This window comes from Uranotaenia lowii, chromosome 2 (assembly GCF_029784155.1).
Source record: "Uranotaenia lowii strain MFRU-FL chromosome 2, ASM2978415v1, whole genome shotgun sequence".
In the NCBI taxonomy this organism is placed as follows: Eukaryota; Metazoa; Arthropoda; class Insecta; order Diptera; family Culicidae; genus Uranotaenia; species Uranotaenia lowii.
This window is the reverse complement of record NC_073692.1, coordinates 60,988,675-61,016,569: the sequence shown is the minus strand read 5'-3', so window position 1 is coordinate 61,016,569 and position 27,895 is coordinate 60,988,675. Positions and strand designations below refer to the sequence as shown.

Here is a 27,895-nt window from a genome sequence, read left to right as displayed (position 1 = left end):
CGCTTGCCGATTCATCGGGGTTCACCAGTTAATCAATAAAGGTCACGCTCCGGGTTGAAGTGATAACATCATTTCAATGACAGAATATTTAGCGTAGACCTTAAAATTACCTTAAAATATTATACAAATTGGGAAGAAAAATAATTTAAAGTGCTCATATAATCAACATTTACTATGAGTGGCTCCAGAGAAATTTAGAGCAATCGTAAATTTTTTTTATACATTCAAGCAGTGAATCCAATTTAGTTACGGATTGAGCAGTTTGGAATGGTGGCTTCAGAGATTAGAATATATTCATATTGTGATGTAGTGTTATTTTGATCGTTCAATACAGTTAAATTTAAAGGTGGCTCCAGGGAGTAATTTATATTTATTTCATTAAAAAATATATAGTTTAAATCAAGCCGAATAGATCACTTCCAAGTATCAAAAGATAATTCAGGCTTGTTTGAAAAAAAAAATTAAGAAAGTTTAATGTTGTTCGAAAATGACAGTCACAATCACAACCAAAAATCTAGTAATAAGATTTCTAGTTTAATCTATTGATACATCTTCACCAAAGTCAAACCAATGCATTCAAGTGCACAGCAATGCATCTTTTCTCTAGTATAGAAAATACAAACTATCATGAATGAATATTTGCTGTGACCGAGTTTCAGAAAAAGCGTTGAAATTCGAACAAAATATTTATAATCACTTGATTTAATCAATTTGTGTTAGTTCATGTTTAAAAGAAATTATTGGAATTAGATGCTAGAACGAAACAAAAAATCTATTAGCTTTTTTCCATAAACATATTTCTTTAATTTTTCTCTGGAGCCACCTTTTCTTAACTTTTAAAGTGCACCATTTATTCATTTTATGAAATTCAAATTAAAGTTACATGAAACTAAACCCTCGCAACTTCAAACGTAAAGTTTCTTTGTTAACGACAGGTTTTTCACACACAACTTTCCATTCGAGTAGACACGCTAAAGTCTACGAGAATTTTTTTTTCCCAAAATCACTGAGCTGAACGCCGCGAAACATTAAAACAAACACTGCGAGGTAAAGTTTTTCTCATTCCTCGGTTTCCCATCATGAACTTGGCTTTGCGGCAGCCCCATTATGTGCTCCAGTTCTGTGGTAAGAAACGGTGAAAGTTTTCTGGTTTTTTTTTTAATTTCGTATGAATTGTACGCGGTCCGGGCTATTAATTTAAAGCTAGAAAACTTTGATTGATGATTATTTCCTGGGCGAAAGTTTTGGCGCCGATGACTAATGATGATACCGAGATTTTGTATGGCGGTTTCGGTAGTTTGGCCATCTGCAGCTGGTATTTGATTCTGAACTAAATAAGCTGACTAATTATTAAAAAGGGTATGCCTTTGAATGTTCATTTTAAAAAAAAATCTTTCCATGAAACGCTCTATTAAATTTAAAACTGTCTTGCTAGCCAAATAATTTGTATTGTATTAAACTAGACAACCGGTAACTTTCAAAAATATTCAAAAACAAACCAGATGTTTGAAATGTGATGCTTAAAATTGAACTTTGGAACTTCAAGTGTAGCACCTTTCGAGTTGCTTTCGAGCTGTTTGATTTCTTTCTCACTTTGTTTGCATCCAATTTCAAACGTCAACAAATTTGACCTCAACGCTTTAAGTTCGAAAAAAAATCCGAAAACTACTCTCAAGCATATCGGTAAACTCTCCCTGGCTTATAAAGAACCAATTAACCTTGATTGCGCCTTTCATGGTGAGTCGTTTTGATCTTTGGGAATTTTATCCCATGTCTTCGTCTGGCTGGCTGACTGGACTGGACCCGTAAGTAGAAACTGCTTGGCTGGCATAAAGGCAAGACGATCGATATTTCAAACATTCGAACGAGCCCCCCGTACATAAATATTCTATTATATTGTACAGAACACGTGCTTCTTGCTCAGCATAGGGACGGTTGGCTTCGTGTTATGATATTTTTGCAAAGAAAGTTAACTAATTGAATCTTGGGGATCGTAATAATAATCTGAGAGAATAGAAACACGTGGGAATGTTTTTAATTTTAATATGATGTAATAAAGTTATCATTTCATGGTAAAACAAGCTGATGATTTTAAGTTTTGATTCCCATAGAAAATTTTAAAAAAAAAGCAATAGATGTACAATTTTTTACATTTTTCGCTGCCGTAAAAATTTTTACTCAGTATTACGGATTGGCTCAATGATATCGCCTACAAACTTTATATCGCTTTTATCATCCTATACCATGGTGTAAAAATATTATTCGGTCAAACACCATTTTTTTTAAATAAATATTTTTATAATTCACTTAACAGTCTGGGCTAAAATGCATGAAAATGCAAATCAAAGATTCAAATTTTAAATCTCGTTTCCATGCGCTGGAATATGATTGTTTTGCGTCACATATTTATTTTTATCGAAATTTCATCTATCCAAACATTATTTTTTTATGATTTCCACTAGTGGAATTTTTTGTAGTATTTTTTACCCCTAAATGTATGCAACACCCTTAGCAGTTGACGGTAATGAAGTGTGAGGAAAACTGGCTCTAATATTGATGAAAATGTTTTCTTTACAAAGTTTGAATGAAATTCAACTTGCCAGAAACTGGACAATTTAGTCTCGAAACCTTTCAGTTGAAACTTACCAGAAACTGGAAAATTTAATCTCGCAACCTTTGAGTTCAACTCTTAAAGTTGTTTTTGCCACGGGCGTCCTGTTTTGAAACATCACACAAAGCTAATATTTTCACAAGGATTAATTTGGATTTTTTTCATTCCCGGTTATGATTCTGATAAATAAATTCAGCCCTAATCGGCTTTGCCCCAACAATATGTTATCTCGCAAATAATGGTCTATTGTGAACAGAGCAAATAATATGGTGGCTTCCATCGTCCAAAAGAACCAGCTGCCTGGTTCAATCCCAATAAAAGGTACCAAGCTGATTGATTATTTATTCAATCGTTATACTCAGTACAAAAAAATGAATGAACCACGGCCTTTTTGTCTGATTGACAAATTGATTGGAACGGTCAGTGATGCGATAAATCGGTCGAGGATCAAGGGAGGAATGCTCAATGTTCATCATTGCTCCGGGGCGATTTATGGGATGCTGTTTTGCAGTTATTTTCCATTTTCAAGCAAGGTCTGTTTTAATCAATTATCAAAGTTTGCAATTCCGTTGGCTCACCAGAGTCCATTTTTGAAGGTCTAAGCCTGAGATCGTAGGATTACACCTAGCATAAAATGTTATAGTTGAACAGTATGAACCCTGTCAAATTAAAATTCAGATTTGAATTTTTCCGACAATTTGTTGAATGCTTTGTGAATTGTGCTACAGTTTTTCGAAATTTTCACACTTTTGGATTCTGAATTAAGATTAGACTCATTTCCAAGGTTCTCGTTCCACAGGTTCAAAATCAAAATTGTATTTCTGCTTTCATATTTCGGATTCTGTATCCAGTTTCAATTATGTACTTGAATTACTTGATTTTCGATTCGAGTCATGGTTAGAAATAAGAAGTAAAATGCTGTTTTAAAAACCAGACTCAAATTGAGTTTTGCATTCCATACACAATTTGATTCAGAATATTCGAAACGCATAAAAAAAAACAAATTAAGGACCGCGAAGAAATCTAACTAGGAAAACACAAAATATTTCAGAAACCAGTGAATCAAATACTTCAAATTTATTATCTGAGAGACTAATAGTTCTTTGTTAAATTTTGTGAAAAAAAAATTTTTTATTCTCACACTCATAACATTGGAGTTATGCTTCTAAGTAGAGCACACTCGCGACGAGCAAAAAAAAGAGATACTTGTCTCGCATTTGTTAATATAATAATGTGTTAATGTAATAATTTTCCGAACACAAAAAAAAAATATTCGAAACCACTTTGAGTTTTCTTCATATTCAGATTCAAAGTTCCAGAACTTAATTCTTAATCAGAATTCAAACTGTATTTAATCTTAGCTTCAAAATGGAAATCTAAAGTTGGAAACTATGAACCAGAATCATCATACAAAATTTATATTTGAACTCAGATTGACGAATCGAATTAAAAACAAATAATTGGAATAATGAATCCTGAACTTTAACAATGAAATTACAAAATTTTGATTGAGTGCTCTGAAAAAAAAATTCACATCTAAACTTAAATTTAAAATTCTTATCTGAATTTATTTCAGAAATTGAAATAAAATCCCGGAGCAGATCGTTAATTAAAATCTGGAAGCCAGAATCAAAATATGAATTCAGTAATAATATGTAAAATGCAAATTGAGATTCAGCTCGTAAATTAATTTTAAAATAATGATAAAACATGAAGAATAATGTTTTGCTGAGGAACCCAAATAGCAAGGGGTCGCAGACTTTAATTTTTGTTGTTGACTTGTTGACTTTGAAATTTCTGCCGAAAATCACGCATATGATGGAAAATTTAATTTTTTTGCAAGTTTTGTTTTAAAAAAATCTGATTTTCATTTTAAAAAATCGTCTACAAGATTTGAATCAAGGAATTGATTTATATTGAAAATTTTTTGCTAATAAAAAGCATGTTATCAGTATTCTAAAAAATCTGAAAAGTTTTTCTTATTTTTTTTTAATGATTGATGGTTTTTTAACTCAAAATTTAAACTTAAATCTTAAATTTGATTCGAGTTTACAAGCATCAGATTGGAACCGTAAAATTATGATCTCTCACTTTTAGTTTTTAAAATTTGATTTATTTGCATGAACTGTTAATATTTTTGAATTTGCTCAAGGATTTGGTAGATTATGCATATTCGAGTTGAGCTTTGAATATGTTTTTTTCAACTGAAGGTTTTCTTAAATAAGCTTATTATTTATTCACATCAAATAAGCTAAATCAACCAGAGTGTTGAACAAATCCAAAGTTTTTAAATATCGATGAAAGTAATTTCCATTTCTCGTTACTGGAGGTTTCATAATACACATATAAAAATTTGTGGAACTATTTTCAATAGTAAAAAATTAATATCAAAAGGTATTTATGTAAATTAACTTAAAAAAGAATAAATAACTAGCACCAAAAATAATAATGTTTTAGAGGTTTTATTTTAATCAAGCTTTTTTTTAGCAAAATATTCAGAAAAAATCAGTTACCAAAAGTTTTAAAAGCATACAAAAATTTAAATGGAGTCATTCGAATTATGTATTTTGCTTACACATTTTGTGAGCAATTTTTATAAAAAAATGCATTGACAATTTTTGGAAGCTTAAAATATGATTGAAAATTGACGGATGTGTTTATTTAAAAAAAACCATTTTTCAAGTATTTTTCTTCATAATTTAAATTGAATAATTTGGACATTGGTGGATAATAGGAAAAATAGATGAAAATTGCACGGCCCAGATACTCGCCGAAAAATATCTGAAAAGCTTGGGTAAGAATTATTCCAAATTTGGTGGTTTTAAAGCTGCTTATTAACGTTGAAATTCGATGTTTGTGCTAAGATTTCGGATTCTATGTTCAGTTTATTATTCTTGAATTTCAGTTTTCCATCATTAATTCGAATCTTGGTCTTGCGTTTCAAACTTAAAAAAGTTGCATTTTCCATATTCTTAACTCTTCATTTCGGAATATGAAGGAAAATACTTTATATTATAAACAATTTTTAAGATTTGGACATTAAAATTTTTATTTTTAACTCTTATACAGAATCGGAAGTTAGGAAAATTTCATAATGGTAGTTCAGAATTATTCATTATTCGCTATTTTCATCGAAATTTTTAAGTTGAATTTCAGAAATAACTGACGAAAAAATTCAGATTGAAATCTAGAAATTCAGAATTCAAAAATCTAAGTGATTTCCAGTTGAGGGTTCTGATAATCTATAGGAATTATTATTTGGAACTTTGATCAAAAATCGTTTCCAGGTTAAGAATTCAAATTTGATTTTGAACCTAAGTTTCAGACTCGGAATAAAAAATCAAAAACTTTTTTCTGATTCAGATTCAGTTTGAAATAAAGTTTAGCAGGAGTTCGTGATTTCATATTTTTGTATTCAGTCAGACTCAGTTTTGAACCATAAATTAAAAGAAATCCCAAATATAAAATAAAGATTGGATTTATTTTGAATATGTAGTTGTTAAAAAAATCTAGATTTCAATTTTTTTTTAAATATTCTCAATATTCTGATTACGAAACAAATTATTGATTATAAATTTTTGTTGTTGAAAGAACATGTACTACAAGTTCTAGAAGTGAAAATTCAGCTGAAAATATATTCTGTTGGTTTCATGAAAATAGCAAAGTTTCATACATAAATCTTATTTTTTTTTTCCCGAGTTTTCAAGAGTAGAAAATGAATCTGGATTGAACCGAAAAATGGATATGTTTGTAGTTTAGAAGAATTGGCTTATTGCTTGCTTATTTAAGAAAATATAAAAAGTTTTCTTAAAAATGAAACCTTTAAAACTTTTATTTATTTTTTAAAACTTCATTAAAATATTGGCTTCTAGGAATTATTTTTCGAAAGTAAGGATTCAAAATAAATAACCAACTTGTAATGTGAAATCACTCAAACCTGAATAATAATATGGTGTCTTTTTATTTTTTTTTACAATAAGTTATGTATGCATTATTCAAGCAAAAATTTTATAAAAACATTTTTCTCACCAAAGCCCCCCACCCCACCCATGAGCGGTTTCTTTTTACGGCCCTGCTCCAGACCAACAAACCTAAATGAATACTAAATCTGCTAACGATTTTAGACGGAACAAATTTTCTAAGTAGTTATTCATTTTATTTTCACAGTATTCCGTCTAAGTAGTAGTTATTTTGTTCAAATCACCCACAAACTGAATTTGTTCATGAGTTATATTTTCAACACAAATATTGAAACCAATGGCAATCCACAAAAGCAACTGAAAAGTTCTAGATATTTAAAATCATTTCAAACATATCATTTACTGCTGAAAATAATTCTAAAGTGTTTTGCTCCCTTCAATTCTTTTGAAAAAAAAAAGAATTTTTTGAATCAATTACTATATATCCTACTTGAGTGTTGATAAATTTTACAAATAAAAAAAAACTTGTTATTTTTGCAGCACTAGGGAAAACAAACTGAACAAAATCACACAAACAATGACTATTCATCTGTTCTTGAGAGCAACAGACGTATCAGGGTGAATCTCTGAATTGAGATTTGCAAGAATCGTTAAATCAAGACAATGGCGTAGTTGGTAGAATAAGCACAGAGAGCGCAAATTTTCAAGGCTGCTGCTACGAAAAAAAATAGTTTCTGATTCGACCCCCGGCAAAGACGGATTCGCTTAGGAAGCGCAGATTTTCATTTGGCCATCCGGTGGAAAAAGGCGGATGGGGTTAGGAAGTGCAGATTTTTAAGAATTCGGCAGCTATTTTGTTTGTTTTGATTTGACATTCCGGTGAAAAAAGACGGAATTGGTTTAGGAAGAGCAGATTTTCAAGGCTGTTACTTCTGATGGTTTAGCTTGATTTAGCCTTTTGGTGAAAAAGAGGGAAATGACTTAATAAGCGCAGAATTCTGAAACTGTTGAGGCTTATTGTTTGTTTTGATTTTACCTCCCGGTGGAAAAAGTCGGTATTGTCTTAGGAAGAGCAGCTTCTTTAGGCTGCTGCTGATTGTTTTTTTTTTTTAATTTAACCTTCTGGTGAAAAGAGGGGATGACTTAATTAGCGCAGATTTTTAAGAAATTTGCAGCTGGTTTTTTGTTTTGATTAGGCTTACCGGTGGAAAAGGCAGGTCGTCTTAGGAAGAGCAGATTTTCATGGCTGCTGCTGCTGATTGTTTATTTTGATTTAACCTTCTGGTGAAAAAGAGGGAATTGACTTAGTATGTGCAAATTTTTAAGAATTTTCTAACTGATAGTTTGTTTTGATTAGGCCTCCCGGTGAAAATAGACGGATTGGCTTAGTAAGAGCAGATTTTAAGGCAGCTGCTTTTGATACTTTTTTTTGATTTAACCTCCCGGTGGAAAAAGATTGGCTTCCGCTGGAAAAAGACGGATTGACTTAGGAAGCGCAGATTTTCAGCAGTAACCGTTGATTGTTTAAGACTTATGGTGAAAAAAGTCAGAATTGGCTTAGGAAAAGCATATTTTCAAGGCTGCTGCTGCTGATTGTTTGTTTTGATTTAGCCTTCTGGTAAAAATGAGGGATTTGACTTAGTAAGCGCAAATTTTTAAGAATTGTGCAGCTTATTGTTTATTTTGATTAGGCCACCCGATGGAAAAAATAACGAATTAGCTAAGTAAGGGCAGATTTTTACGGCTGCTGCTGATGATTCTTTTTTTTATTTGGCCTCCCGGTGGGAAAAGACGGAATGACTTCGGTAGCGCAGATTTTTGAGGCTACTGCTGTTGATTGTTTAAGAGCTTTGGTGGAAAAGATGGTTTGGCTTAGTAAGCGCTGAGTTTTTGAACTGTTACAGCTTATTGTTTGTTTTGATGTGGTATCCCGGTGGAAAATAACTCTCTTCCGGTGAAAAAAGACGGATTGGCTTAGGAAGCACAGATTTTTAAGGCTGCTGCTCTTAATTGTTTAAGACTTCCGGTGGAAAAGGACGGATTGACTTAGAAAACGCAGATTACCAAGACTGTTGCAACTGGATGTTGTTTTGATTTGGCCTCCTGGTGGAAAAAGATTGGCTTCCGGTGAAAAACGACGGATTGGCTTAAGAAGCTCAGATTTTAAAGGCTGCTGCTGTTTATTGTTGAAGATTTCCATTAAAAAAAAAAAAGACTCAGTATGCGCCGATTTTTTAGATTGGTGCAATTAATGTTTTGATTTTGCCTCCCGATGGAAAAAGAATGCCTTCTGGTGGAAAAAGACTGATTGGCTAAGGAAGCGCAGATTATTAAGGCTGTTGCTGTTGATTGTTTAAGACTTTCTGGTGAAAAAAGACGGATTGGCTCAGTAAGCGCAGATTACCTAGACTGTTGCAGCTAATAGTAGTTTTGATTTAGCCTCCCGGTGGAAAAAGATTGGCTTCCGGTATAAAAAGACGGAAAAAAAAAGATTTTTAAAGGCTGCTGTTGTTGATTCTGTAAGACTTCCGGTGGAAAAAGACGCAATTGGCTTAAAAAGCGCAGATTTTTAGAAATGTTGCAGCTTATTGTTTGTTTTGATTCGGAGTCAGGTAGTGAAAAGATTGGCTTCCGGTGGAATAAGACGGATTGGCTTAGTAAGCGCAGATTATCTAAACTTTTGCAGCTTATTGTTTCTTTTTTGTGGCATTTCGTGTTGCTGCTGTTTATCGTTTTAGACTTCCGGTGGAAAAAACGGAATTGGCTCAGTAAGCGCTGATTTTTAAGTATGTTGCAGCTTATTGTTCGTCTTGATGTGGCCTTCCGGTGGAAAAAGACGCTTTTCACTTATGAAGCGCAATTTTTTAGGCTGCTGCGGTTGATTGTTTAAGAATTCCGGTGGACAGATTGACTTAGAAAGCGCTGATTACCAAGACTGTTGCATTGTTGTTTTGTTTTATTGTTTGTTTTGTTTAGGCCATCCGGTGGAAAAAAGACGTATTGGATTAAGAAGCGTAGATTTTTAAGGCAGCTGAAGATGATTGTTTAAGACTTCCGGTGGAAAAGACGGTTTGGCTTAGGAAGCGCAAATTCTTAAGGCTGCTGATTGTTTGGTAATAAAATTTTATAGGTTTGAAAAGCCTGTGCTCTGAATTGAGATTTGTAAGAATCGTAAAATCACGACATGTACATATATCGTTACTACAAATCCTTCTTCGGACAATTATCTTTTCGGCTACGTGAAATTTAAAAAAAAATACAAGAGTTGGGATGATTTGTAATAAGTGTAATTTCTATCGCGTTTTATCAATTAAAACAAAACTTTCATATCACATAATAACTGTTTCCAAAAACATTTCGGCTGTTTTTTTTTGCCAGAATGAAGTTTTTCAAAGATATGATAGTGATGTCAAGCCGGATAAAACTTACTTTTTGTTTTAATTAATAATAGTTTTTAATCTGGTCCGTCAACCTGCGGTTTCATTTTTTCAAATTTCAAATTTCCTGCTGAGCGTTGTATCATGCTTGTGTCAATTGTTGTGGTTTAATTTTTTACGTTTAAAAAGTTCCATAATGTCAATTCAGCAACTTTATTAAAATAACTCTACATTTTATTTACTACAAGGAACGTTCTAAGACTCCGCCCGAGTTTTCGTTACTAAAGTAAAAACCCAAAAAAAAAATCGATTACAGGCTACAAGTGCATGTTATTGTAGAAACTGTAAAATGCATTGTGTTTGAACGTTTTATGGTATAAAAATTGTAATATTTAAAAAAATATACAATGAGTATCACGAATGCACACCTTGAATAAGGTACATTAGGTTTAAAACTTTAAACTTCCTTGAGTTTTTCCAGGCTTTGTGAAGACCCGATAAAAATGACATTGATTAATGACTGGAGAACAGTAATGGCAAAAAATGACCGCTGCTTTAGTTATAGTTTCCAGTTTTACCGTTCGGTCCTGAAAGTTTGAGTCATATTGTTGCTCTTTCAGTCCCATTATCAATGACACACTAGCAGTTTAAAACGATTTTAGTTTGATTGTTTGAAAATAGCTAAAATTTCATTTTTAAATAAATACACACACCGGGTTCGTAAATTTACCTTCTCGGAATTTGATTGCTGTGTACTCAGAAATAATTTTTGATTTGAATACCATGTATTCTTTTCTTCTTATCCATAGAATATTTTCCCAAATTCAATTAGTGAAATGAAATTTCAAACTTTTTTTCAACGTTACGTATTTAAAGAGTTGAAATTGTTTTTGTGAACGCGGCATAGATTCAGCTAAATTCCAACGGGCAAACAAAACAACTAACAAATCAACTTTTTAACATAGCTCAGCTCAGCTCAGCATTCCGTGTCACATTCAATGAATGGGAGAAAAAAATCATTTATTCATCCAATCGTTTCGTTCAGCAAAGTCACATCACTTTGATACACACATAGCATAGGTGGGAGATTGAATCCGGATCGGAAAGTATCGCAAAAAACTACCCAACTACCTACATATTTGAAATGTCCGGAAAGCGAGAAGCATCAATGGTATCAGAACATAAATCGAATCGAAAGCTTTTGCTTTTTTGTCGGAAATCCTGTTGCAGAGCTAGAAATTATTCGGGCAGAAATGTTTTGTGTTTTGTGAAATAAGCTTTCAGATCAAAATTTTCGCTTAATAGGTGAAGTTAAGCTTTAATTTTTTTTCGAAATCCAGGGAAAAGCGATTCCCACGTCTGGTCATTAAGAAAAAACTTCAACCTTTTTTCAGTTGGTCGGTTTTTCCCCTAACAGATGTGGTACCTGTTAGATGTACGCAAATAAGAACGTACATCGTCGAAGATTCATGTTCGCATATTTCCGTAAGGCTTTCACGTAATCAATTTTTATGTCCTCCTACACTGCTGTTGGAATGTGACGTAGTGCGGTATTTTTTGCTTCTTCCGTAATGTGGGCTACGGAAAACTTTATCCCGGAAGCCACCCTTAGGTTGAGGGAGGAAAATCCTTTGAATAATGCCGATATCGTGTCTGGGATGCTTGATGGCTCCAGAGATGATGGAAAAATGCAGCTCCCATCTGAAGTCTCATGAATCCAAAGTGATGGTGTTGTCACTGAACTTTTCAACACGATATGGAATAGATATTCCATTATCAGACTTGTATCCATTCAGAATTGATAAATTTACAACTATGTTCAGTTCCAGTTGTACTTATTTTCAATCTACAAGTTCACTATAGTACAATATTGATTATCTTTTCTATTTTTCTTTCCCATTACAGATCACCGGATTGGTCGTCATCGTAACCGGTGCAATCATTCAGTCATCCTATCACCATTATTCGAACTTTCTCGGTAAGTTGATATTTGATTAATGTTCACCTGTCTGCTTCCTTCCTTTCGCTTGAACAATATTTGAAAATCCTAATACACCTAATGATAGATACGTACAAAGAAGTGTTAGGAAACGAGAGTCAATTTGTTCAAGCTTCCGATGAGAAGCCATTGGAATCCAACAAGTCAGTCAACTGATAGTAGGTGTTCTTGTTTTCTTACCTTCTCTTACCTTCCTTTTTAGGTGAAAGCTTCTGGACTGCCCCCATCGTGCTGATTGTCATCGGATCGGTCATTTTTGTCGTTGCCTGTTTCGGATGCTGCGGTGCCGCCAAGGAAAGTCCATGTATGATCATTACGGTAAGTGTTGGAAGATTTAAGTTAAACTTTAGTTTACATGAACCAAAATCATCAAATTAAGCTTTAACGTCCAAAAACAACACTGGCGTTTATCATTACTGGCATTATGATATCAGGTCGTGGGAGAATGGAGGGGGTGGGGCGGTATGCATGCAGGTCCATCAAAAGCAAGCGAGGTTATTCGTAATCAAATTTTTATGATGAAGTACCAAAAACATGGTAATTCGATAATAACAATCTTGACTAAGAACTGCTGTTAAAACCTCTAAAACTTATCCAAAATTCAGAGTTCATCTACAGTTTTTCAAATTTTTTTCACTTTTTGAAAGTAATTCATTTCTGAATACTAAATTTTCAATTAGACTTTACTCATTTCAGGAATTCTGGTTCCTTATAATCAAAATCGAAATTGTATTTCTCTCGTGAGCTTTCATTACGTCATATGAAACAAAATGTAAACAAACAGTTTTATTACGAAAAACTACAAATACTGACATAAATAAACTAGTCGCAGTTTCTCTCCATTTAGATTATTTGTAGCCTGGACAACATATTCTATATATGAAATACAAATTTGAAAGTTGTTTTGATAACTTTTGCAGCAGTTTTCTGTGAATTTTTAAGATGTTTCATTCGCGTAATGAAAGTTCACGCGAGATTTGTGTTTTCATATTTTGGATTACGTATCCAGTTTTGGATTCTTGATTTTCCGTTAAAATCAGGATTAAAAATTGAAATAAAAAACTGTGTTTGAAACCGTCGTGTAAATTTGGTTTTGAATTTCCTTGAAAATTTGATTCATGATTTTCGAAACTCATACGCATTTTTCATTTAGTTAAGGGGTTGCACAATTTTTGTTGAAAAATATCCTGATTTTGTCCGGATTCACTCACATTTGTTTTTGGATAATCAAAAAAAAAATCAAACGACATCATTATAATTTTATTTAAATTATGTCGCCCAAAAATGATTTTTTTCAAGCTAGATTTATTAAAATAAACATAATCGAGTTTTTGGGAGCCTGAAATAAAATTCAAAATCTGGTTATGTTTTTCGATGAAAAAATAATGATTCAAATGTTATAGTATCCCGATTTTTGCTAAGCAGTTCCTGGATTTTTGGCCAATTTTTTAGGATATGGCCCGGATTTTGGTTATAAAATTTGTAAATAAAATGCCCGAATTTTGCAAGGATTTAAATGAAAAAATCCGGATTTCCCCGGCTTAGATACGTGCTAGAGAACTCCTAGCAATCTTAGGCTAAGTTCACCAGATTTTGATGCTAATTTTAAGATTTAAACCATTTATGAAAGTAAGTTTCCTATTTGGTTACTAAAGTGTTATTTATACGAATTCTAATCGTTATTTGAAAGGTTTTACGATGTATCTTCAAAAGTGTCTATATAACACAAAAAAAATTATTATGTAGAAAAACTTAAAAATGAATGATAAAATATAATTAAAAATAATCCATTTTTAATTTTTTTTTCATTCATGCATTGTTAAAGCAAATGTCATAGAAAAAAGTCACAAACCCCTCCCCCATAAGTCAGTTCTTCCTATGGCCTGGTATCAGGTTATTACTCAAAAGCAAGGCTGTGCGAGCTTGTTGTAACTTTTTCTCATTATTGATGCTATGTTTGAATTGTCTGTTTGTGTCTTGATCTTAGGAAAATGAAGTTGCCGGCAGCCTTAATCGAAAAAAACCTTTATTTTACCCAAGATCAAGACACTGACAGAAAAATTCTAGAAAGTGACAGTAACAAGTCACGGTGTTTCGCATGGAACCATTTTATTTATCGAAAAACAACATCGCTAATTTTTGCATCATTTAGCATCATTAAGCTGGGATTTTTTCCTGTCATTTGAGCCCAAATTTTAAATAACCCATCGGGAGGTCTAGAACCATTTATTTTTTTAAGATTTTTTTAACCATTTAATGGTTTTTTCAGAGACAAAATCATACTAATCACTGTGAAAACGCGTGTTTTACCTTTAGCGTTAAGTATCACAGTTCTGGATTGATGTTTGAAATAGTTTGAAATATAACCGACATAATTAAAGTTTCACTAAAGAATTTTTGTCATTATTTATTCGCCGAAAAAAAAAGCCGACGAAAAAAACAAGTAAAACCCATCGTTGTTATCAGAATATCAAACAATGAACATTGTTTTCAATCAATTTTTACAATAATGTTTCTTAATTTGCAGTTTAAATAAAAGTACAAAAGAAGGTATTCAGAATTTGGTTTCCGATAATGTGCCACTTGGATTTTAAAGCTAAAACTCATCTTTTCAATCTTTTAAGCTTCAAACAATCTCAACGACTCTGAGAATAATTTTTTACTACAGGTTCTAGATTTAAAACTTAGAACTCTGAGTTCTGGATTGAGGATTTGCTTATTTTTCGAAGCTTCATCTTCAATGCAGGAACAATGAACCAATCAAATTACAGATACAAAGACTGCCCCACATTTAAATGGGAAATTTAAAACCTGTTAAATGTTATGTGCTACAGGCTAAAATTGATCATAGGCCTAGTACAAAATCTCCTGCCAAATTTGCCCGAATCAGATCACGGGAAGTGGTCTCTCAACATGCTTGAAGTTTGTATGGGATTTTGAGACATTTTGTGAAATCCAGTTTTTCATGAATAACTTTGGTCCCTTTCGGCCGATTTCTTTTGAAAACGGTTTTTCTTGAAGCCTATACCATCAAAAATATTTTATCCCAAGACTGCTCTTCGATTCGAGTTAAGATAAAAAAAATTATTAGGGTTAACAGGGTCATTTTTTTTCCTCAAAAATCAATTCAGGCTGTAGCATTCAGACCTAATTGCCAAAAATTTTTTTAAATCAATTTCGCATGGACCAAGGATTTCTGATGCTTTAAAAATGATAATATTTCGAAAAATAGCTCCCCTTAAATGTTTCCCACGTTTTAAAGATTCTCTTAGCTGTAGCTTTTTTTTAAAATCGAGAATAAAGGTTTATTTATCGTTTTAATGCGTTTTGATTCAAAAAAATCTTTTATTCGGCTTAAAGTGAATTGTGTTGAAGTTGAAATGGCAAAATTTGTTTAATTTATTTCGTTTTAAAAAATTTTTTGATTCAATGATAAGACACCCAGCAGGCTCTGTTGGAGAAGAAATTATATTTATGTAAAATCAATCACTCAAAATATTGTAGACACCCTAGCATCTAGCGACGGTGTAAGTTTTTCCGCTCACTAACTCTCGATATCTACTATCAGTTCGGATAACGATCGGCTTATCATTTGATAACAATAGAGTACTTAGGTACTGAAATCGAATGCCGGCTAGCTAGGTAGATTGCTAGGTAGTGATCATCGATCAGTCGTCAGTAGTCTGAATACAACAATCCATACTGAATACACGCGTTTATTTCACTCCGCACAGTTCGCGTTTTTATTGTCGGTCGTTGACCTTTAAGGTCAAAGTTCAACGGAAGTGAAAACGTGTCCGAAATTCGGGAACCCGGGAGTTATTTAGTGAACATATTTCTGGTCCTTCGAGCCGGATGTTCCCAGTTTTGGACAAATTCGGACGATTAGTGTGATAAGTGCATGAAGAATTTTCGAAACTGTCGAAAAATTAAAAAACGTGTTGCATGGACAATAAGTGAATACATGAACAATAAGTTTATTGTCGGGTCAATGCCCTGTATTGTGTGACTGTGTCTCGAGGATTGACATCATCGCGGGAAACCTAGAGGCGCCATCCAACACATCAGCTAGTGCTATCGGTCACTGAAACGTGATCGCTGATCCAGTTTTTACCGTTTTTTGCATGGGAATTGTGGCATCGAACGATCGATCGGCCAATTGGAAGACTGCGACGGAATTACCGGTGGATTCGGAAGGAGCAGATTGATCGAAATTTGTACCCCAAGTGACAGAAAAAGGGAAGTAAAGGAGGCTTGTTGCATGTGGCTCTCCAATTCAATTGTTTATATTTGGTGTGAGAAATAAAGAATCAAAAATGCATGTGAGTCTAAATTTATTCTGGCTTGTGATGTCCTTTTCTGGAATTTGATTGGTATTTGATAATTCTGCTCATAAATTTCTGCTGGTAAATCCTTCATAATTGCTGTCAATCGGGTTGTAAGTCCTGTGGTCAATCGGTTCGCGAACGGTACGTTGAGTCGATCAGTGGATTTGGAAAAAGTGATTGAAAAAAAGCGATTGAAAAAAAAAAGGTGATCAAAAAGTGTTTGAAAAATTTGTCGTTGAAAAGTTGAAATTTACAGTTATCAGTTTTTGAACTTAAGTGATTCAAAATGTCTCACGAACTAAGAGTGCTTGTGAAACGTGAAAAACAGTTGAACAATATCATTGAATCGATCGAAAAATTTGTTGAAAACTTTCATCCAGAAACTGATCAACGACAAATCAGTGTGCGATTAGAAAAACTAGAAAATACTTGCAAAGAGTTTTATGATGTGCGCGGTAAAATTGAATTACTTATCGAAGAGGCGATGGAAGAAGAATCGGTGGATGGTGCTGCTAGAGGGAAAGGAGAAGATCGAACGGATGACCAGTCGAGAGAGGAAGCAAATAATCTTTTATTGCAACAATTTGATGATAAGTTCTGTATGCTGAAGGCGGAATTATTGGAGTTGCAGTTTAGAGATCTTCCACATAATTTCACCGAACATTTGGCTCGACCCTCTTCAACCTTTTCAAAAGTTAAACTCCCAGAGATTCGTTTACCAACTTTTGGAGGCAAGGTCAACGAATGGGTCGTTTTTAGGGATTCGTTTCACAGTTTAATCGATCAAAATTCTGAACTTACAGAAATGGATAAATTTACCTATCTTCGTGCTGCCTTATCTAGTGATGCTTTGCAAGAGATCAATAATATTGAACTCTCTGCCGCTAATTATACTTTGGCATGGAATGCGCTTCAAGACCGATATGAAAATAAGAAAATCATTGCAAAATCTTATTTAGATGCCTTGTTTTCTATCGAACCTTTGAAAAGAGAAAGCTTCGAGGGTCTCAATCGTTTGATTAACGATTTCGAGAAAAATGTGCAGATGTTAGAAAAGATCGGCGAAGAAACGAAAGGTTGGAGCACACTGCTCGCCCATATGATTTGTTCTAGACTTGATGCATCTACATTACGTCATTGGGAAACCAAGCATGCGACGAAAGAGGTTCCTGCTTATATTCCACTCATGCAGTTTTTGAAGAATCAATGCGCTGTCCTTCAATCTATCGGTCCGCAAAAGAATTCAAATCCACACATTGATCAACGTCTCCAGAAGTCATCGGTTTGCCACACTATGGTCAAGTCGTCAGGAACATGTCCGTTCTGCAGTGAATCCTGGCACTCTGCATTTCAATGTGGTCGTTTTCAGAGGATGAAGTTGGTTGAACGAAACGAAGCTGTCGTCAAGGCCAGGTTGTGTCGTAATTGTCTGCATTGGGGACATTTGGCTCGCAACTGCGATAGAGGAAGCTGTCATCAGTGCCATCAACGGCACCACACCTTGCTGCATCCACAGGTAAGATCCTCCGGAACGTTCGCACCGAGACCGAACCAATCAGGCATTCCGTTAACAAGAAACCACCAAGCATCTCAACCGAAACCGCAGATCACCAATCCGACATCACACACTAACACTTCCCAGCCAGTAAGCTCACAAAATTCTTCCACACCAAATAGTAACACATCAGCCACACCCCATACGAGCCAAACATACATTACACTCCCTATCACACCTTCGCAAAATATTATTCTATCCACGGCGATTATTAATATCAATAATAAGCAAGGAAATCCAGTACCAGCTCGTGCTTTACTGGATTCCTGTTCTCAAAACTGTCTTATGACGTCGAATTTTGCGAAGAAATTAAGGATCCGAGAAACTTCAGCACATTTATCGATCCGAGGAATTGGGTCATCTGAAGCGGTTTCTACACGAGTGGTGCGGGCAGAAGTAGCAGCAAGATGTCCCACAATTTCACCCTACTCCGAGGAAATGAGCTTCCACGTGCTACCAAAACTAACCGTTGCATTACCAACATCATCGTTCGAGCCTAGTCAGCTTATGTTACCAGAATCAACGGTCTTGGCCGATCCATCGTTCTTCCGATCAAATCCTGTCGACGTCATAATCGGAGCCGAGTTTTATTTCGATCTGCTGACTGAGGGCAGATTGAAGGTTGTTGAAACAGGACCATGTGTTTTCTCCATCGAAGAAACGATGTGCGAGGAAATATTCGATGCAACAACAACAACAGACAGCAGTGGACGATATGTGGTCAGCCTTCCCAAGAAAACCTTCATGTTGAGCCGTTTAGGCGACTCACGTGCAGCGGCCGAGAAACGTTTCGCAAGTCTTGAACACAAATTATCACGGAACGAGGAGTTGAAGTTAGCGTATGTGGAATTCATGCGAGAATTCATTTCACTTGGTCACATGCGAGAAGTCGTTTGTGATACAGCCGTCACCCCGTATTATATGCCTCATCATGCCGTATTGAAGCCAGAAAGCACGACGACAAAGCTGCGGGTGGTTTTTGACGCGTCGTGTGCATCATCGACTGGAGTGTCATTGAATGACGCCCTACTTGTTGGTCCAGTCATTCAAGATGAGTTGATCGACATCGTTCTACGTTTCCGGTTACATCGGTTGGCAATTGTGGCAGATATTGCCAAAATGTACCGAATGATTCGAGTCCAGGAAGAAGATTGTCAGCTACAGCGTGTTTTGTGGAGAGAAAGTGCGGAAGATCCTTTGAAATCATTTGAAATGACAACGGTCACCTACGGTACAGCAAGTGCACCGTATCTTGCTACAAAGTGTCTGCAGCGGTTAGGCGTAGAGGCCGAAAAGGAGCATCCTGAATCGGCGAAGGTTATTTCAAAGAACTTTTACATGGACGATATGCTGACTGGAGTTGCTACAGTAGAAGAAGGCCGAGTTCTTATCTCCAACTTGGTGAAGTTGATGGAAAGCAGAGGGTTTCAGTTGAGGAAGTTTAACTCCAACTGTCGAGAGATTTTGGATGATTTGCCAGAGGAACTCCGTGATGAGAAGGCTTTGCTCGAGATCGATAACGCCGCTGTCAAAACGCTTGGTCTGGTTTGGGAACCAGCAACAGATTATTTCCAATTCAGATCACCGAAATGGAATTCATCAACGATCATCACGAAGCGGGTAGTGCTTTCTGACGTCGCTCGAATTTTCGATCCGCTTGGTCTAGTTGGCCCAGTCGTAGTCCAAGCCAAGATTTTTATTCAGAGCCTTTGGAAACTGAACTGTGGATGGGATGAGCATCTTGGAGAGGAAATGCAGGAGCAGTGGCATGAGTATCGCAGGAATCTTGGTGGACTAGAAGGTTTATCAGTGCCTCGTTGGTTGGCTATCAGCTCAAATTCTGTTTCCGTACAGATCCATGGATTCTGTGATGCTTCCGATAAGGCTTACGGAGCATGTATCTATATTCGCACCGTTGATGAGGCCGGAAACATTGAAGTACGTCTACTGACCTCGAAGTCTCGAGTAGCGCCGTTGGAAAATTTGAAAACCAAGAAGCAAAAGCAATCCACACCTCGTCTAGAACTTTCTTCAAGTCTGACGTTAGCACATCTCTACGAGAAGATCAAGAACGCTCTTGGCATTCAAGCAAAGGCATATTTCTACACCGATTCAATGATCGTAAAATACTGGTTATCCTCAACTCCGTCTCGCTGGAAAGAGTTCGTGGCCAACAGAGTTTCAGAAATCCAGCATGCCACACGAGGAAGTCTATGGAGCCACACTCCTGGTATTGAAAACCCAGCTGATATAATCTCGCGAGGAATGACACCAGCTCAGCTTCAATACCAATCGTTATGGTTCAACGGGCCACAATGGTTGAAGCACGATGAAACCCACTGGCCGTGTGCGCAACCAGTTCAAGAAGAGGAGATTGATGCGACGATTTTGGAAGAAAAAGGTGCCGTTGTAGCTGTAGCGCAGCAGATAAGTACGAGTGAGCTGTTCAGCATCTTTTCCGATATGTTTGAGTTGATGAGATTTGTAGCATGGTCTCGTCGGTTTGCATTTAATGCTAGAAAGGTCAATCGGGATTGTAGGAAGTCCGGTGCCCTGGCAATTCAAGAATTAGAAGAAGCTATGCGAGTCATAGTCCGTTTGGCACAAGCAGAATCTTTTCCCGAAGAGTTACACGATTTGCAGAAGAAAGGAAGTGTTCGTCAATCATCTCCACTAGCTTCGCTTAACCCGATACTTCTGGACGGAATAATGTGCGTCGGTGGACGCCTCAGAAATGCAGCGATTTCAAGTCAACGAAAACATCCCTACATTCTTTCACATCGTCACCCGTTCACGGAAGTTATGGCAGAATCGTATCACCGGAAATGGTTCCATGCTGGACAGCAGATGATGGTTTCTTTGATTCGAGGCCGGTTCTGGCCAACAAGGGCACGAGATCTGGTCAGGAAGGTTACTCATCGATGCGTGCAGTGCTTCAAGGTTCGTCCAAAAATTGAGTCCCAATTGATGGCCGACCTCCCTCCGGAACGAGTTAACCCTTGCATCGCTTTCCGGAAAACAGGTGTGGACTATTGTGGTCCTTTCCAAATTGTCTACCCCTATCGAAGATGTAGGCCAGTCAAATGTTTTGTGGCAGTTTTCATTTGTCTGGCTACTAGGGCGATTCACATGGCATTGGTCGGAGATCTGACAACGCAGGCGTTCATCGCGGCCCTTAGGCGGTTCGCAGCTCGCCGAAATAAACCTGATCTTATAATGTGTGACAACGGCAAGAATTTCGTTGGTGCTCGCAGAGAATTAGCAGATCTACATAGGATGTTCAAACAGCAGCAATTCCAAAACGATGTGATAAGGGCAGCTTCAGATGATTCCATTGAATTCAGATTTATTCCTGCACGTTCCCCAAACTTTGGCGGACTCTGGGAATCAGCAGTAAAGAGCTTCAAAAATTTGTACAAACGTACTATCGGAAACCACATTTTGGAACACGATCACATGATAACTGTTCTTACTCAAATCGAGGCAATTTTAAACTCCAGACCGTTAACCCCTTTGAGTAACGATCCAGACGATTACGAAGCCCTAACACCAGCCCATTTCCTGATGCAACGTCCTTTGGAAGGAATCAGAGAACCTGATCTGGTAGGCATCCCAGAGAATCGGTTATCCGCATGGCAGCGTGTGCAGAACTACATGAGCACTTTGTGGAAGAAATGGTCGCAGGAATATTTGTCAAATCTTCAGAACAGAACTAAATGGACAGAACAGAGGAGGAACCTTACTAAAGGAACCTTGGTTGTACTCAAGGAGGACAACCTCCCACCGTTGAGTTGGGCTCTCGGAAGAATTGAGGAAGTCCATCCAGGAGCGGATGGCATCGTCAGAGCCGTAACAGTGCGAACGTCTAATCAAGGGTTATTCAAAAGGGGAATCTGCAAAATTTGTGTTTTGCCGATACGCGACAATCTTGAATCACCTTCAGAAGGGGAGAACTAGGACTCCTCCACCGGCGGGGGCCCACAAGCCCCCGCACACCCAGTTAAGTTATGTATTATTTTGAAATTCAAAAAGCTAATCCGAATCTTTTTTCCCAGTCGCACACGAATTACTGAGCCACTCTGGGCTCGATCGCACCCTTCATTTTGAAAAAACGTTTAAGTATGAGGTAATCTGTATCTGTTCTGGTGATAGTCCAAGGATGTTGCATGAGAAAGTCTGTTCTGAGCCTTGATGCATGAATCAGGCACAGCTGCATGTATGTTTATAAAAGAGACCCACATTGAAGGAAGCACAACGTTTGCTATTTTTTGAGGTATCTGTCACCCTGGGGAAGATTTGACGATTTCGACCTCCGGAGCAAACTACGGGAGATTGACGACTAGCATGGCCAGCTTGTTGTTTAGTCACCACGGATCAACGAAGCACAACAGTACCCTGAATGGCAACGCAAGTATCCACCAGATGGAAGTCAATGTCGGCGAGGAGAGGGGAGCGCGGAGGCCAAGGAGGCCTCCGCGAACCAGGCAAGTTAATGTGTTGTTCTTTAATACGGTTAAAAAAGCACCCTCTCATATTATTGATAGGAATTCATCGGTCATCATGGAAGCATCGGGGACCCCCCTGAAGCCACCCACGCAGCAAGCATCGCAGTAGAAGGTCATCCACGAAGATCATCGTCACCAGAAGAAGCAATTCGATAAGAAGAAGAAGTCCAGTATCGTAGCAAGCAGTAGAAGATCCATAGTCGAAGATTATGTCCAGCAGTCCAGTACGAAGAAGCAGCGAGGTCGATAACCGGAGAAAGTCCACAGGTCAACAGAACGATCCAAAGTAATCCAGTACGCAGTCCGAGGAGGAATCCGGGCAGTAATGTGAATCCCAACGTCGTCCAACGAAGACTAGATACGTCATTCGTATCGACTCACCAATGGAGTTAATTTTAGCAGAGCAAGAAGCAGAAGTTACAGTAGTGTACAAATAACTAATTAGATTAATCAGATTGAAGTTGAATCGAAATCTGCATCATTTGTCTATAGTAGGAGCAAAAAGCTAAATTTAGTTGAAAATTATTATTAATTAGTTAGAACAGATTAAGTTGATCTCACGGAGAGATCAAGGCGGCCGGCATATGTTGGAGAAGAAATTATATTTATGTAAAATCAATCACTCAAAATATTGTAGACACCCTAGCATCTAGCGACGGTGTAAGTTTTTCCGCTCACTAACTCTCGATATCTACTATCAGTTCGGATAACGATCGGCTTATCATTTGATAACAATAGAGTACTTAGGTACTGAAATCGAATGCCGGCTAGCTAGGTAGATTGCTAGGTAGTGATCATCGATCAGTCGTCAGTAGTCTGAATACAACAATCCATACTGAATACACGCGTTTATTTCACTCCGCACAGTTCGCGTTTTTATTGTCGGTCGTTGACCTTTAAGGTCAAAGTTCAACGGAAGTGAAAACGTGTCCGAAATTCGGGAACCCGGGAGTTATTTAGTGAACAGGCTCCAAGAAAAAAATCAGTTATTTGTGAAACAATTTCAACAAAAATTGTATAGAAATGTGATTTTTAGTCAATCTTTAAATGTTTCCAAAAAATATTGAAGTGCGTAAAAACTGGAACCGAAAAAGGACAGAAAGTCATGTTGCTCGGCCCCTGTAGTGCAATTTTAAAAATTTGTCAAACAGTTTTTTCAACAATGAAGTTTTCTGCTCAACAGAAGCTGTTTAAAATCATAAAACTAAGCATCTGTGTTTTTTATCCGCGAAAAAATGGGATGATGATGAACACATGAAAAGGGAATCAAGAAATCCAACTCTCCTCACAGTTTTGCTTGAACAATATACCCTCCGTCGAACTATAATCCACATCCAAATCTTTGGAGAATCAAAAGATGGTGCCATATAACGCATTAGAAATAGTTGAAATCGATCATTATTTGACGAAATGGCGCGCATCTCAAATTGAGCGTTCCGGTTGAGGCAGTCGAACACTTTGACCCCTAATTAACAGTGATTCATCTCACTTAAAAAATTTTGCCCATTTTCGAAGCCTAATAACTTTTTTATTTTAACTGGTATCGAAATGTAGTCTTCAGATGAAATATTCATCATAACTTGGATATTAGGAAAAACTATATTCAAACGAAATCGATGAAAACTGTTTTTTACGTTTCATGTTCATGTCAATTTTGTCAATTTTGTCAATTTTGTCAATCATGTCAATTTTATCAATTTTGACAATTTTGTCAATTTTGTCAATTTTGTCAATTTTGTCAATTTTGTTAATTTTGTCAATTTTGTCAATTTTGTCAATTTTGTCATTTTTTCAATTTTGTCAATTTTGTCAATTTTGTCAATTTTGTTAATTTTGTCAATTTTGTCAATTTTGTCAATTTTGTCAATTTTGTCAATTTTGTAAATTTTGTCAATTTTGTCAATTTTGTCAATTTTGTCAATTTTGTCAATTTTGTCAATTTTGTTAATTTTGTTAATTTTGTCAATTTTGTCAATTTTGTAAATTTTGTCAATTTTGTCAATTTTGTCAATTTTTAAATTTTGTCAATTTTGTCAATTTTGTCAATTTTGTCAATTTTGTCAATTTTGTCAATTTTGTCAATTTTGTCAATTTTGTCAATTTTGTCAATTTTGTCAATTTTGTCAATTTTGTCAATTTTGTCAATTTTGTCAATTTTGTCAATTTTGTCAATTTTGTCAATTTTGTCAATTTTGTCAATTTTGTCAATTTTGTCAATTTTGTCAATTTTGTCAATTTTGTCAATTTTGTCAATTTTGTCAATTTTGTCAATTTTGTCAATTTTGTCAATTTTGTCAATTTTGTCAATTTTGTAAATTTTGTCAATTTTGTCAGTTTTGACAATTTTGTCAATTTTGTCAGTTTTGTCAATTTTGTCAATTTTATCAATTTTGTCAATTTTGTCAATTTTGTCAATTTTGTCAATTTTGTCAATTTTGTCAATGTTGTCAATTTTGTCAACTTTGTCAATTTTTTCAGTTTTGTCAATTTTGTCAATTTCGTTTATTTTGACAATTTTGACAAAATTTGAATTTTGACTGTGACAAAAATTTTCTGTCAATAGTAGGTGCTTGCTTGAAATTTCAATCAACTTAAAACGAGGGCGAAATATAAGGATATTTTTCGCTATTTTTCGCATCTGAAAATGTCAATTCAATTCGAACAACGGGTAATTGCTAGCCATCAATCAACGGTGTTTCCAACACCATATTTCAAAGTAGATTAAATCAGCTGTTGCCAGATCTGTGAAAAGGCTACCTATTAATTTATGTCGTTCGGCAAAATTGTAGCGAACTTTTTCTGAAATCAATCTCAGAATATTAGAAAGCTTTCAGTTTTGGAGCTTTTCCAAATTTTTCTATTTTTCTACTCAATATATTCTTTTTTAAGGGGGGGGTAGGGTCTAACGGGTATAAAAAAACACCATTTTCACGATTTTTTTCTGGAGCTATCGTTCAAACAAATGTATTCAAATTTTTTGCATTATACAAAGTATTCTTGAAAGAACATTTAGTAATTTTTTCGTAGAAAAATATTGAAAAATGAGCCGGTGACGGAGCACTTTCGAGGATGCCTTTTAGAAAACAGGATTTGCGGTGGACACTGTATCTCAGCACAGAATCATCTGAAGTCAAAAAATCAGAGCAAAATATTTTTAATAGATGTTTTTCTGGACCCCAACGTTTTTATTTAACTTAAAAAAAATTTTATGAAATTTTTGTGGCTGTTTGAAGTAAAAACTACGATTTTTCACTTAAAAATCCGCCATTTTTCACCTGTAAAATCTCCCCAAAATAAAAAAATCAAAAAATAAAAACGTTGGGGTCTGGTATTTTATATAAAGAAAATATGTTCCAAATTTGAAAAGAATCGGATAAGTAGTTTTCAAATGACGATGTCCACGGACTTTAAAAATGTGCTTTCGAGAAAAACGCGTTTGAAGTTTCTGCTCTTGCTTTCTTGCAGTATTAGATAGGAGGAGATTAAGGCCTATAACTTCTACAGTTTTGCTTCAATTGACTTGAAAATTTGACACAACATTCTTGAAATGTTTTACAATAAGAAAATAAAAAAATAAAAAAATCGATTTTTTGAAAATGTTAGACCCTACCCCCCCCCTTAAATCAAAACCATTTAATAACATTTCACTCTCGTTTCAAAAACTTGTATTCCCAATCTGATCCTAATTGTTTTTACTTCAAACATTTTGAAATGCTGTTTAGGTTTTCAGGCCGAAAAAAAATCTTCACATTTGTGAGACATCTTTAAAAGCAAAATGTCACTCATACTTTGCCTACGTGTCAAAAGTGAATAACTCAGCTGAGAGAATTCACCGGAACAGTTATGATTTTTTGTTAAAACATCCGCGACATCCCCCCTTACTTTCCATCTTCAACATCCCAACAAAAGCTCCGCGGGTGGTAAATTTAATTTGACAAAAATCTAGGTATTTGTTGTTTTGGCATTCTCGGTGCGCTACATTTGCGAAATTTTCCCCGCACGAAAATTTCGGAAATCCCACTGCTGCCTGGTGGTTGAACTTTGACACCACACAGCCAAAAATCATAGCATTCGACCGACTTTTCCACGTAGACACAATTACCGTTAAATGGTACGTACCTTCGTTCTTTTATTCTCGGAGCCACCACCACAGTCAGATCTCATCACCCACCCCCACCCCTAATGAAAAATTCAATCACATCTCGGGACGACTTTTCGAATTTAGGAAAACGGTGAATTCCACTGATTCAGTGTGAAGCTTTATTGTTCGACAATATTTTGTTGTTGTTGTACGAAGCGGTATTTAGAGCGCCATTTTTCCGAGATATTTATGCTGCAGCATAAACAAAGAAAATTAAAAATGATAGTCGAAGTTGTTCTTTCTGTGCAAAACTAAGCAGAGCAGAGGAAATTTTATTAACTTTCTGTTAACAGAAAAGGTACAGTCCATAAAAGAAACTAAAAATAATAGTCGCGAAATTTAAAAAAATTGAAAAATTTTTGGAAAAAAATCATTTAAAAAGACAAAAATTCAAAAAGCAAACGAAAACACAAAAATACCAAAATTTACTAGAGTATCTTATAGAAATAGCTGTAATGAATATGAAGACAAGAAATTAATTTTGGAAATTTTGTCATTTTGATATTTTTTTTTCTTTGAAACTCGGCGTAGTTGCTCATTTACATTCTGATTCATAGAAAAAAAATCGAGACTTTGAGCTGTTTGAGGTATTCATCAATCGGATTGAACTGAAATTTTGCACATGTACACGGTCGATTTTTAAAATATAACATACCGATTTTCGTCTCGATGATTTGAGATTAGAAGACAAAATGACGAGTTATCAAAGTATTTAGAGATATGCGATTCTAATTTCAAATAACCATAATATTTCCTTATCTTCCTTTCATCTGCAATGAGTTAATGCCTCCAAAAATAAACGGTGCGGAAAATCAAATTTCCATTTTCCATTATCTTTCGCAGCGTTGTAGATAATTTCATCAGTTGCATTTTCCCCTTGCGTTGTTCATTTGCAGTTTTCCGTCTTTTTGGGGCTGGTGTTCCTGGCCGAGATCGGAATCGGAGTGGCCGGCTACTACAAGCACGAGGAGCTGAGCGGAATTTTGGAGAAAGGCTTCAACGAAACGCTGGACAACTACTCGAACAGTCTGCCCGCCCAGGAGGCCTGGAATCTGGTCCAATCTGAGATGAAATGCTGCGGCGTTAATGGACCGGAGGATTGGGAACCCATTTTCAAGAACGACACGGTACCGAAATCGTGCTGCCACGAGCTACCGATGGGGGTGAATAAGTGCACCCGGAAGTACGCGGATCCGCAGGGCTGTTTCCCCAAGCTGTCCGCCTTCCTCGGATCGAAATCGCTCATCCTGGCCGGAATTGGAATTGGATTGGCTGCTGTGCAGGTGAATTTTCAGTTGAACTTTGAAGATTTTACAAAATTATCAAAGTTGTCAAAATTGTCAAAACTGTTTAAATTGACAAGATTGTCAAACTTGTTAAAATTGTTAAAATTATCAAAACTGGCAAAATTTTAAAAATTTTCAAGATTGTCAAAACTGTCAAACTTGATAAAACTGTC

At 35.8% G+C, this 27,895-nt stretch overlaps 1 protein-coding gene across 1 annotated transcript in view; it reads left to right on the top strand.

Annotated features, from left to right (window-relative positions):
* Nucleotides 1-27,895, top strand: part of LOC129746696 (CD63 antigen-like) — a 59,925-nt gene that overhangs the window by 19,221 nt on the left and 12,809 nt on the right. Inside the window, exons 2-4 of the mRNA XM_055740545.1 lie at nucleotides 11,814-11,886; nucleotides 12,110-12,225; nucleotides 27,333-27,719. Of these exons, the coding sequence (XP_055596520.1) occupies nucleotides 11,814-11,886; nucleotides 12,110-12,225; nucleotides 27,333-27,719 (576 nt within the window). The remainder of the gene's footprint in view (nucleotides 1-11,813; nucleotides 11,887-12,109; nucleotides 12,226-27,332; nucleotides 27,720-27,895) is intronic.